This window comes from Rhinolophus sinicus, linkage group LG02, assembly GCF_036562045.2.
Source record: "Rhinolophus sinicus isolate RSC01 linkage group LG02, ASM3656204v1, whole genome shotgun sequence".
Classification (NCBI taxonomy): domain Eukaryota; kingdom Metazoa; phylum Chordata; class Mammalia; order Chiroptera; family Rhinolophidae; genus Rhinolophus; species Rhinolophus sinicus.
In genome coordinates this window covers 146,687,828-146,700,803 of record NC_133752.1, presented here as the reverse complement: position 1 = coordinate 146,700,803, position 12,976 = coordinate 146,687,828, and the positions used below count along the sequence as shown (strand labels likewise).

Below are 12,976 nucleotides of genomic sequence, written 5' to 3'. Positions count from 1 at the left end.
ATGAATGTGGCTGGGCTGGCGCGGAGCCTGGCCCTGCATCTTAATGGGGCGGTGAGCTCACAAGATGGATTTAGCTGGGGGTTTTATGGTTGCCGCGGCGACAGGAGAATGCTTTGGTTTTCTTTCCCCCTTCCTCTGCAGGATTTTAAGGAGGGGGAAGTGTGGGGAGCCCTCTTCTGTACTGCAATTTGAAGGGTCTCCTTCTCAGTCACCTCTACTGCTCATAAGATGGGCCTGTAATTCCAGCAAGAGAGACTGCATTTAGGACTTCAGATAGGAAAGGATGAGGGAAATAACACGAGTGGGAAGAGCGTCTCCAGCATCAAGACATGAAACCTAGAGTTGTCTAGTCTTGCCTGCGAGAACCTGGCAAATAAGCTGAGCAACTATGGGGGCACCTGTGCCCTGGATCCCTCAGCAGATGAAAACAAAGATGCTTGGGTATACCATCCCTGCAGTCCTGCACTGAAAGCTGGGGTAAAGGAGGACCCGAGGAGGGCTAGGTATCTTTGTCTTTAACTGTCTGCATTGGGGAAAAGCAGTGTGAAGCCTTACCATCCTAACCTTCTTACTCAGCATTGACCCTGGGCAGGAGGCATGTCACTGAGAATTGGGTGGGGAGACGGGAGTTCTGTCCATTTCTCACATTTGGAATTCTTCCGAGCTTGTTTCCCCAGCCTGGCCTGCTTTGAACTTTTCCTGCCCTCTCTGTTTCCCACTAGGAATGGAACTCGGGTGCCTGGCCTACCCAGTCTGCTGGCCAAAAATTTTCTTTCAGAACTATGAACAATCCCATCCTCAGCACTGACTGAAGCAGAGACTGAGGAGCAGGGTCTGGTTATTTCTCTTGGTCTCTTTTTGTCTGATTCTGGGCCTCTGTCTCTGTTTGTGAGCCCTTCCCTCTTCCCAGGGGACCCTGGGAAGCCCCTCCTCTCCCTCTTCCTCCTCTTTGGCTGGGAAAGTGACTTGCAGCCTGAACAGTGCCAGACACCTGCCTGCCAGATGTGGCGATTCCCCATTCTTCTCTCCCCCCACCCAACCCACCCCAAATGTCTATCCTTTCCCCACCCCACTGAGCTCAGGCAGAGAGAGCCCCCCACAGGGTGATTTAGTGCTGTAGCCCCTCTTTCTCAAGTGCCCCCCTCCAGTTCCTCTCCTTCCGCCTGGTGCCCATGCCCCCCCCTTTTTCACCATGTCCTGCAGAGGCCTTCCTTGTCCTGCCTCCTCCCACTCCCACTTGGGGAGCAGGTTTGTGTAAGCCCCAGCTTCTGGACTAGAGAATGAATGGGTGGGGCAGAGGTGACTGGCCTCTGTTTCACCCATGGGAGAGTACATCAGCTGGGCTGAGGACAGTGGCAGCCCGAGCTGAGGTCATTCTCACTGGTGGGGAGGGGAAGTGGTCAGGGAGGAAGAGGGAAGTGGGGAGGGAACCAGCACTCCAAGACTGTAGAGGAGAAAGAGGTCTGTGAGATCTTCCCAGGTAGGAGACAGTTCAGAACTGTGGCTGCCTGGCGGACATCCTACCTTTGTTTCTCTGGCTGGGTTTGTAGATCGTGTTTATGGATCTGTGTCTCAATATGACTCAGTAGATGTCCCTCAGCTCCCCCTCTTCAGACTGACCCAAAACACACACTTAAAGGGAACTTTTAGTCCTTAGCCTTTTCTCTTTAGTATCTGTTCTGTATCAAGCTCTCTTCCCTCCCGTTTCTCCCCTCCTTCCTTAGTTGAGCTCTCCTAGTCGCCTGGCCTCCACCGCTCACTTTCATCCTATATCATACAATATGATCCCAGACCTCCCACCAAAGCAAGGGACTCATTCAAAACCTCTTTTCTCCTTGCCATCCCTCCTGTCCCCTGGGCCAGACAGAGATCTCTGGCTGAGGTGGCAGTGAGGTAGGGAGATGGCTGAGCCTAAAAGAGCAGAGACAGGACAGATGGAGAGTCCAAGGAAGTAGGAAAGGGGGGAGGAGTGGGACAGGAAGATGGAAACAGAAGCACTATGAGAGAGAAAGTGAGAATCAAAAAGGCAGAGAGAAGCTAAGAGCAAAAAGCCAGCATAACAAACTGGGAGAGTGAGAGAAACCCACACAACGAGAGCAGCAAGGCTGGGAGCAGAGAAAAAGAATGGAGAGATGAAGACTGGAAAGAAAGTCACAGTAAGAGAAGGCAGCTGGGGAGGGGCCGGCCAAGGGGCAAGCTGGCTCTCCTGGGCGCCCTTATGCTGATGGGCTATAAATCGTGTGTGTGCATGTGTGTGTGTCTGTCCATCTATGGGCATGCGCACACTGCACACGTGTGTAGGAGTCTGGTGGGAATATGGATGATTCCCACAATATTCTCATTCCCAAATTTCTTTCAGGAGCCTCCTGGTTTGAGGCACCCCACACCGACTCCTCATCTCCCAGTATTCTGATGCTCCAGGGCCCATTCCCATGGTATTTCCACATCTCAGGAATCCTGGCATTCTCACTTGGAATGCAGACCTGCTGGAATGTGCAGTCAGGATCGGTAGAATCAAGAGGCCTCATCCCCTTACTGCCCACCCCCCAGGCCTGCTCACCAGCTGCTCCTGACCGTCTTCTCCTCCCACTCTCCTTGTAGCTCTTCCCTCCTCCACAATGACCCCTCCCCCAGCCTCTGACCTCTAGCCCCTGGGGCCCAGGTTGGAGGGGAGACAAAGACAGAATTTATCACCAGGATGGAGAAGCAGCCAGAGATCAGTGCTGAGGGCAGTGGCTGACCTCCCTGGGATGGGAGGGAGCGCTTGGCCAGATACTGGGAGGCTGGAAGCCAGGGTTCCAATGGCTCCTGCCCACAACCCCCACCTTTTCCCACTCCAACCTTGCTCTCTCCCTTGTTCCTGAAAACTTAGGAAACAGAGAGGATGGCCTCGAGCTGATGTTAGGCCTCTGAAGGAAAACCTGGGAAGAGGGAAGAGATGAGATTAATGTTTTAGGGTCAATCTCTTATGGATACTGAGGAAGATTTGGAAGCCAGGAGCAATCAGGCATCAGTTGTTTCAGGACTAAGAAGGAGGTCAGGTTTAGCATGCAACAGATGAGATGGAGAGGCACTTCCTCCTACAGAGGAACGGCTCAAGAACCGACCCTGATTGCCAGTAGAGAGGGAGATAAACGTGATTATTGGTCCTGAAGGATGGGAGATTTGGTCTCATCTGGAAGTCAGGGAAGAAATGGAATTCCCCAAGGGTTACTAGCTCCAGCCCCTCTGAGCCGCCTTCCTCCCTGAGACCCCCAGCTGTCTCCTGAGAGGTATGAGGAGCAGCTGGACCCTGCCTTTACAGTAAATAGACTATTGGCCTGAAATTGTCTCTACTCAGCAGGCAGGGTGTGTGTTCAGAGGGAACGGTTTGATCCAGGAGTTTCCGAGAAACCAGACCATATATCTTTTAGTGGACAGCTCCTGCAGCTTCCCTCGCTGTCCTTGGAAGCCCACCAGCCCCTCCAACACAGTGTGTCAGAGGCCTCCACAAACCCAACTCTGAAGCTCTCGGACCCCTTTCAGCTCCTGGCACCCAATATCCTGCTTCCTGCCTTCACCCTACTGTCCTGGGAGAAGGATGCTAGAGTTACCTGCAAGTGAGCAGAGGGTTAGAGGGAAGAGAAACTGAGGCAACTGGGACCTTCCAGTCTTTCACCACAACCCCACCATCCCATCCAGGTCTGCTGAGGGAGACCTCTTTGTGCTTTCCTTTTAAACTCTTCTACAAGCTGAAACTCTTCCTTCAGTTCCTGATGGGAAGCCAAAAAGTGGAAATTTTAGTGGGAAGGGGTTATGGATTGGGCGAAGAGATTGCGAGAGGACAAAAGACTGGGGAAGAGAGGGTGGCACAGGGTAAGGAAAAAACAGGAAAAAGGAGAAGAGAACATCTCATTTTTTCCTGACTCCCCCTTTCCCCAATTGAGAAGGCAGATTTACAGCCTTGGTTTGGGGAGGGGGGGTGAGCATAAGGAAGACAGATCTGCAGTTCTGCCCTCTGAGTGTCTGGGTACTTAGCTTTAACTCCCCCATTAGCATCAATCCCCATCTTGCTGCCCATCCGTCTTCTGACATCAGCTCCTTCCCCTTTCTGTAGCCCAGGCTTTCTGACCCTAAGTGGCTCTTAAAGGGCCAGTCTAGACCTTTCTCTCCCTCCCTTCTCCCGCTCCAGGCAGCACAGTCTGGGGGGTGTTTGTATACTGGGTGCTGTGGCCATTCTTGCTAAGGCCAAAGTGGATGGAGGGCATACCATTTCTCCCGAAAATAAGACCTAGCTGGATAATCAGCTCTAATGAGTCTTTCAGAGCAAAAATTAATATAAGACCTGCCCTTATTTTACTATAAGACCCGGTCAATATAATATAATATAGTATAGTAACATAATACCGGGTCTTATATTAATTTTTGCTCCAAAAGACGCATTAGAGCTGATTATCTGGCTAGGTCTTATTTTTTGGGAAACACAGTAGTGTGTGTGTGAGGGGAGGGGGCAGCTCTTCCCCAGCTCTCTCTGTTCTCTTTACACCCCCTTATATCATGGACCCATCTTTGTTCAGGAAAGAGCAAGCCCTCTGACTGGGCTGAGGGTCACAAACACATGGATCCTGGAAATGAGGGCTAGAGAAGGCATTGGATCCCTGGACAGATCCTCTCCCTCCCTCATTTCCTGGAGGCCCAGGGCAAGGGATTTCAAGAACTACCGGCTGTTTTTAATTCTCAGCCAGCAGTGAGGCTGGGCAGGTTGGGGGCTGAGGCTCCTAGGAGATGCCCTGAGCTCCACATCCCTAGCCTCCTTTCCCAGGACCCAGGCTGTGGTGTGGGGGTAATGGTGGAAGATTTCAAATCTTCCCTTTGCTGTGATTTGGGAGATGACATGCCAGAGAAACCTTCTTCTGAATTTCCTGGCTCCTCTACTCTGTTTCTCAGCAACTGAGCTTAGGGGGGCAGAGGGGAAACTGGCTACTCCCCATTTCTCTCCATCTTCTGCAGAAATGCTGTAACTGCACTCCAGGGGCCATACAAATGCTAGGATGCTTGGAAAGTTCCTCTCCCATCTGCCTTCAATCCTTTCTGCTGCAAAGATCTGTAGTTCTCTAAGGGGCTCTCCAGGATCGTCAAACCCCCTTCCTGATACCTGAAACTCATTCCCCACCTTCCTAGTGCTCCCTTCTCTGGCTCAAGATGAGAGGGAATCGGTGAGTGGGGGCCTCGGGAAAGTGACCATGCTAAAAATAGGAGCCCCCAACTGCACCCTCTCATGGCCCCTTATTTATCACCCTCCAAAGCTCACTCTCAAAGAAGCATAAATATTCCTAATTCCTGAAGGCCAGCCATGAACTCATAAATTTCACTGGGGAGGTGGGTAAGGGGGAGGAGTGAGGTGTAGGGAATGAGGAGCCTACTGCAGCCTTGAGGAAGCAGAACATCTCCTGGGGGAGGTGCCTGACGTGTCCTCTTCTAGAGGCCTAAGGGTCTTCATTGAGAGGAGGAGTGGTTTCTCTCAATAGTTCCTCCGGGGTTAGTCTTTTCTCATTACCCCCCCCCCACACACACACACACACACCCAACACACACACAAAACCCAACTTTAGTTGTGTCTTCGCTAGTTCTCCATCCGTCTCGTCTCCCTCCCTCTTTTCTTCGCTATTACCTTCCAGTTCTCCTTTCCTCCTACTCTCTCACTTCTCCACTGCGCCTTTCTCTGTGTCTTTGCTCCTCTAAGTCGCTCCCTTTTCAGAGCCATTGTCTGAAGAGGAAATTTCCCATCTCTTATTTACTCTGAATAGTGATTTTTGAAGTCTCTCAGTACCCGGATCTCCCCGCTTTAGCCCACTTGCCTCCTCCAATGCACCCTTTCTTTTCAATCTTTCCTTCTCCTCAGAACACCTTTTTGGCTCCCTCAGTCTTTTCTCCTCAGCCTTCCTTTTTTTTCCTGTCACCCTTTTCGCCTCCTCAGTTTCCCCTTTGCTCTTCAATTCAGTATTCTCTCTCCCTCTCCAATCTTCTCTACCGCCACCCCTCAGATTCCTCCGCCCATATTTACCCCCGCAGACCCCATCCTCTGCTTCAGTTCCCACCACCACCACACCCCATTTTCCCCTCCCGCTAGATGAAAGAGAAAGGAGGAGGGGGCTTGAGGAACAGGTAGAGGGAGTGCGGTTCCTTGAGGGGAGGGAAAGGGTGAAAAAGCCGGGGAGAGGGAGACGGAAGCGGAGGCGAGGGGAGGGGCTTCCTCACTCCCCAGCTGCGCCCCCCTTCCCCGCAGCCACTGAGCAATAAATCAGGGCCAAAGCGGTTTGGCCAATGGTAGAATGACTCGTAAATCGGCCTGTCAAGCTCAGCCAATGAGAAGCGGCGTTAAATCAAGTCCTGTCAGAGCTTGGCCAATGAAAGGCCCTGGGCTGACCATAAATCTGCCTGTAAGAGACAGCGAAAGAGAGAGAGTGTGCGAGCGAGCAAGAGCGGCGGGGGCGGGGGACTAGAGTGGGGGCGCGGGGAGAGCGGAGCAGGGGAGGAGGGAGAGAAGGAGCTTGGGAGAAAAAAGGCAATAACAGAGGTACAAGAGATGAAGACAGCCTACAGGAGAGACGGACAGATGGAGTGAGACAAAGAGAAGTCTTGCGAGATAGCGTCAGAAAGTCAGCGATAGAGCTTGGGCTCCCGCGCGAGACTGACAGAGATTAAAGAGACAAGGAGACAGACAGTGACTCACACTCAGGAGGGCTTCCAAATGCACATACTCCCTCGAGACACGCGTGGGCTTCGCATCATGAGGGACTTCATTCGTGGACACGCGCGCCATGCACACTCACAAGAGAGAAAGCCTGAGAGAGAATCTTAAATGCCTCTTTTCCCTAACTCAGCCCTTATCGAAATTAGGGGCCCGGGTGTGGGCTGTAGAGGGTGAGAGAGGAGGAGGTTACTTTCTTGCTAAGATCTGTCCTCTCAGGTCTCAGACTCCAGGGTTTCCTCCTGTGTCCCCTGAGTCATTTTTTCCCAGTGATTGATAATTGGGAAGTCCCTCCTGAGGTCTAACCTCAATCCCTATTGTTGTTCATTTCTACTTGCTAAAGCTTTTGAATTGCCTTCAAGGAATATGTAAAGTAAGCCCTTTTACAACCCTTCAGAGAATTGTCAACCTTCAGAATTTTAGAAGGTATGAACAGGAAAGACTTTTAGGGATCATCTGGTCACTTGATTCTAGTTTTAGAAAGGCTGCTGTCCTACAGTAATTAGCCATGGGGGCTGGTACGGAAGTCAGACTCTGCCCTCAAATCACGGTCATACCACTTACTAGCCCTTCGACTTTAGATAAATTGCTGAACTCAAATTGTGCTTCAATTTTTTTTATTTGTAAGCAAGAGAAGAGATAATAATAGATACCTCATGGTAAATTTTGTGGGGATTACACAACATAATACATTTACAGGATTTCGACAGCACTGGGGCACATAAGAGTTCACTCTGCCCCTATCTTTGTACAGATAATAAAATCTGAAGCCCAGAATTGTCCAGTCCTGCTCTGATTCACAGAGCTAATTATCAGAGAACCTTGACTGGAACCCTGATCTCTGTACTTCCAGGTTGATCCTCTTTATTGGTCCTTTATTGTTCACCCTACTTGTCTGGGCCCTGCCTTGGTAGCCTGAATTTGATTCAGTTTAGCCTGCTGTGATTTTTGTAGAAGGACATGTTCCAGATTAGGAGGCAGGATTCCTGGGCCCTGGAGTGTGTTGAATGTGAGGGTATAGATCTGTCCATCCCCACTGTAGTTTTGTGTCCTTGTCTGAATCTCTCTGGACTTCACTTTGTTCTCTCAAACCGTGGACTTCGGGGCAGGGAGGGGACAGCATGCAGCCAGAGCAGCATCGCTGTCAGCATGATTCTCGCATTGCATCCCAGTGCCAGCACAGTGCCCACCCTGCTCCACTACCCTAACCAAGTAGACAATAAATACCTTCTGAATAATAAATGCCTAATGCTTCACTTTTCTTCCTAAGTTTGATGTAAAGGGAACGGTACAGATCCCTGGGTCTCCACCCCTGCTGGACAGGAGGGGAGGGTGTCTGCTCCCAGTCCCTCTGACACCTTCTGTCCTCAACAGGGAAGTCAGAAAGGAAACACAGAGAACCAGCGTCACCTGGTGGCCACAGGTGCTTTAACTTCAGGCTTGCGCATGCACAGGGTGACAGGATGTTTGTCAGGCTAGAGGAAGGGAATAGTGTGATCTCCCCTCAGCCTGGCCCCTGAGCCCTCTTAACTAGAGTCTCGGTTCTGCCTTCATAACCCAGGATGACAAGAGCAAGTCTGGGGGAAGTGAGGGGCCACATGAATTAGCTCCAACCAGCATGATTGTGCTAGGGCAGCTACAATACCTGCCTGCCCTTACCTCGGCTAAGCTCAGTTTCATTTCCACAGAGCAAGAGTCCTCTCCCACGACCATTCTCTTTGGATAAGGCAAGGGCCGGGGGGCTAGCCTCACCAAAGTGGCTATCAAAGCTGGTCTAAAAAATTTTTTGAGCGGAAAAACACCTGTTTGCAGGGATGGGGTGATCCTGGCAGCAGTAGTTAGGGGTTGAGGACCATTTCTGGGAAGTTAAACAAAAAGACAGACTAATCCTCTTAAATTCACATGTTTTATAGATGAAGACTATGTCCCACACCCACTTTTTCTTGCCCCTGTTCTGACCTGTATCCCCCCAAATCCTCCGATATTAAGTTTCAGCTGCAAACCGACACTGACCTATTTCCTTCTTCCCCAAAGACCATACCTGAGCAGTAAAAGGATGGAATTCATTTATTAATAATTAACAATGCACCTTGGGCTGCCTAGGGCTGAAACATTAAGCAAGGGATGAAAAGGCATCGTTTCGGGGTTGGGGAGAAGTTGTCTGTGAAAATGCCCACAAGTCTTACTTTCATCTACTGTCATACCAGCAGGCCACTCTAGTTCTGGAAGAAACAGTCCCAGACTCTGATGAGTGGGGAGACAGTTCTAACGGAATCTTCGGAAACTCTGGAGCCTACGGAAACTCTGGGGCCCTCGTTTTAGGAGGGAGCCATAAGCTTGGCGGAACTGGCGGTTCATGGCTGCATAGAGCACAGGGTTGATGCAACTGTTGAGCCAGGTGAAGTTGGCAGCAAGCATGTGGACGACGCGTGGAGCCTGGAGCTTGGCATCCAGGATGTTGAGCAGCAAGAAAGGGATGTAGCTCAGGGCAAAGCAGAGGAACACAGCAAAGCACATCCGAGTCACCTTCCCAAAATCTGATGGAGAATTCTGAGCTTTGGGGGTTCCTTTAGTTGGCCTGGCCTTGGCAGGTGCTTCTGGAGGGCTTTTCTCTGCCATCTGCTTAGCTACCTTGCTGTCCCCCACGTCTGATGAGTCTCCTTCCAGGGTCTGGGTGGTGGCAGCACTGACTGGTTCAGACGAAATCCCCTCACTGGGCCCTCCTGATGCCATCCCGCTGTCCAGCTCCTGTAAACCACCAGGCATGGACTCATCTGTCCCAGCCACGTGGTTGGAGGGGACACTTGCACGATGCAGCTTGTACTGGTCCATAGCCTGTGCTGCTCGCTTCACCTGGCGGTGGATGAGGCAATAGAAGATGCCAACACTGCTGAGCCCCAGCACAAAGAAGATGCCCATGAGGATGGTGGTATAGGGCCGGCCTCGGATTCGGTCAAAGCTGCAGGTACAGACTACGGGCACCAAGATGTAGACAGGCCAGAGGGGGGCAAAGCTGGCCAAAGCCACCACCCAAGTGCCCACCAGTGCCAGCACTACCCCCTTGGCACTGAACACTTGGGGAAAGAGCTTAGGGTAGGCAATGAGGAGGTAGCGTCCCAGGGCGATGAGGCAGAGGGTGAGGATGGAGACAGCGTTGGATGCAAAGAGGAGGAGCCCAAAAACCCTGCAGAAAGTGGCGCCAGTTCTCCAGTGTAGGTGGAGGTAGGTGTCCACAGAGAAGGGCTGAAGAACGGTGCAGTAAAGCAGGTCAGCCACTGTGAGGTTGGCGATGAGCAGGTTGAAGCGGGTACGGAGCTTGGGCTGGATGGCCAAGGCCAGCAGGGTGAGCACATTGCCCACGGTGCCTGTCACAACCACCACAATCCCCCAAGTAACTGCAATGTAACGATAGTCCAGCACAGACTCATGGTAGCAGGAGAAGTTGGCATCAGAGGTGTTCCACATGATGGAGGCTGAAGGCGAGGGGTAGAAGGAGAAGAGGAGTCAGAACCTGACTCTGAACTTAGCTCTCTTGAACAACTCTGGGCTCCTGGACAACTGAACTGGTCTGGGAGCTCACCAGCCTCCTGAGCCACTCCCAGTCCCCTTCATCCCAAGATCCCCAACCCTCTTCTTAGGCTCCCTTAGTTCTTTCCCATTCTCAAAGATTTCCCCAAATTCTTATCTAAGTATCTCTTAGTCTCTGTCCATTCCAAATTCCAAGCCTCATTCAGTATCCATCCATATACTCTCAGTAATCCCAGCACCCTCCAACATTTCTAATTCCTTTCCTGTCCCCTAAGACCACCCAGGAGTCCCCTCTCTATATTTAGGATACTGGTATATCGTCCCTTCTGCCCCTCGTCACTATACATGTATACAGGCCTCAGTTTTCTGTTTTTACCACCTGAGAGATGAGGAGACAGAGAAAGTAAAAGAACATCCACAACAGAATTACTCACTTGAATCTCCCAGCCTTCAATTCTCTCTCCAGTGGAAGAAGAAATCGAATTCACTCAAAGCGCAGTCCTTTCTGGTAGGCAGTCAGGCTTCGAACAGGACATACCCTGCTTTTATATCTCCTATTATACTAATCTGAAAGAATAAGAAACTCCCCAGTTACTCAATCTTAGCCACATCCTTCCCGCCTCTGTTCCTACGCGTTCTGCTTTGGCTGGTGAAAACTGGTCTTCTCTGTTGAAATTGTCCTGCTACTTACCCCAAAGCTGTTTCATTCCTTCCTGAGACCCAAGCTCTGTTTCCTTCCTCTCTTTGCATGGCAGAACACCTATAAGATTGTTGCCAAGAATTGTTGAGACATGGAGACAGAATATCTGGGCCACTTCTCAAGGGGCCAAAGGACAAGACCAAATTCCAGGAACAACTCTAGGCACTCCAGAAGCCTTGGCTTTGTTTTGGGAGAGTGCTGTCTTTCCTCTCTCCAGAACGTGGAGATGGTTCAAGTTAGAGGGTCCCATGTTATATCCTAGCACATCTGAGAAAAGGAGTCAAGATGAAGAAAGGTGGGAAATGGAGCAGCCAGGATTCTGGCTTCACTCCCCACAGGGCTCATCCATTCACTCAACAAATGTGTATTTAATGCCTACTATTCACTGGACCTGACCTAGACACTGGGCATACAAAAAGTACATGGGCTTGTGACTAGTCTAGTAGAGGAGACAGACACGTAAATACATAAATGCTTAATTGGTTCTCTAAAGCAAGAGTGGGCCAACTTTGGCCTATGGGCCAAATCTAGCCTGCCATCTGTTTTTGAGTGGGCCATGAGCCAGCAATGTTTTTTCCATTTTAAAATGGTTACATTTGTGAATAGTTATATAAATACCTACACAATATCCTCAATTTTGCCTCTTGGCTAGCACAACCTTAAATATTTACTATCTGGCCCTTTAAGAAAAAGTGGTAACTCTTGCTTTAAAGTGTATCGGGGCTTAGAGAAAAGGAGCTAGCTGTTGAGGAGGTCAGGAAAGGGTCCACAGAGAGATATCTGTGCTGGATTTTGAATGATGAGCAGGGGTTTTGGGGGAGATAAGTAGGACATTGTAGACAAAGGGAACAGGATGCATAGAGTCACAGAAGTTTAGGTAGAGGTGAACAAAGAGCATGAGGTAGGGAGCAACAAAGATCCTAGAGAGGTGAGCAAGGCTGAGAACAAGGAAGGTCTTGTGTATCATGCTGAGGAGCTGGGGTTTTAGCCTGAAGGTGATGGGGAGATTGGCACTGAGAGAACAAGGGTGGCCATTTGGCTCAGTTGGTTAGAACATGGTGCTAAAAATACCAAGGTTGCCGGTTTGATCCCCACATGGGCCACTTGCGCCCCCTTAAAAAAAAAAGAGAGAGAGAGCAGTAAAGAGGCACCAGTTCAGATAAGAGACAGGGAGGGCCAGAGTTAGGGCCAGGGCCAGTTTCATGGACATGCCACCTGTGTACTCGCACAGAAGCTTGGTTTAATGCTCTGTAGTCACTGTCTTGAGATCCTTTTTGAACAAGGGGCCCTGCTTTTTCATTCTGCACTGGGCTCCACAAATTATATAGCCAGTCCTGGTTAGGGCACTGGTTGTGGGAATAAAGAACAGTGATAAGGATCTATAATAGGTTGTTAAGAGGTCAACCAGGATTTATTTAATGACTCATTGGATGAGGAGTTAGAAAGAGGGAAGACTAGGATGAATCCCAGTTTTCCAGGTGGATGGTGGTATTAAGATAGGGAATGTGGGGAGCACAGCAAGTTTAGGGAAGAGGTAAATCATGAATTCAGTTTTAGACTAGATTTGAGGTACTTGTAGGGGCATGCTAGTATCCCAGCCCCTCTAATCTTAATTCTTTTGAGCCCCTGTCTCTCTCCCTACATGTGGGCCAGCCCCTGCTTTTTTCCCACCTATTCTCCAATAGGGCCAGTCTTGCCCCTCAGATTTCTGGATTTCCGTTCTCTGCATTTTTTTTTTTTTTTAGCTAGATGGATGGGGTAGAAGGGTGGGAAAACTCAAAACTCCTTGTTGGGTTCCATTTCTGAACCCACAGTGAACTCCTACCACCAACTTCATAGGTGACACACTATGAAGTTGTCATAGGAGGGCCCTATTCCCGTCTCTTTCTTCTTTAACAGCCATCATCTTCCCTCCTCCTTTCTTCTGCAAAACTGGGAAGTGGGTAGAAAGGGGAAAGTGAGCAAAGATGCACCTCAGGAGGATCCCATAGAGATTCTGGATTCTGGGCTGGCCTTTT

At 50.3% G+C, this 12,976-nt stretch overlaps 1 protein-coding gene across 1 annotated transcript; it reads right to left on the bottom strand.

The window, feature by feature from the left end:
* Positions 1 to 8,779: 8,779 nt before the first annotated feature.
* GPR84 (G protein-coupled receptor 84) lies at positions 8,780 to 10,807 on the bottom strand. Its single transcript, XM_019724365.2, has 2 exons — positions 10,693 to 10,807; positions 8,780 to 10,203 (listed from the first exon to the last, which is right to left on the bottom strand). The coding sequence occupies exon 2, from the start codon at positions 10,193 to 10,195 to the stop codon at positions 8,996 to 8,998; it is 1,200 nt and encodes a 399-aa protein (XP_019579924.2). The 5' UTR covers positions 10,196 to 10,203; positions 10,693 to 10,807; the 3' UTR covers positions 8,780 to 8,995.
* Positions 10,808 to 12,976: the final 2,169 nt, after the last annotated feature.

Coding starts and splice junctions, on each gene's coding strand:
- GPR84 (XM_019724365.2), bottom strand. CDS start 10,195: ATGTGGAACACCTCTGATGCCAACTTCTCCTGCTACCATGAGTCTGTG.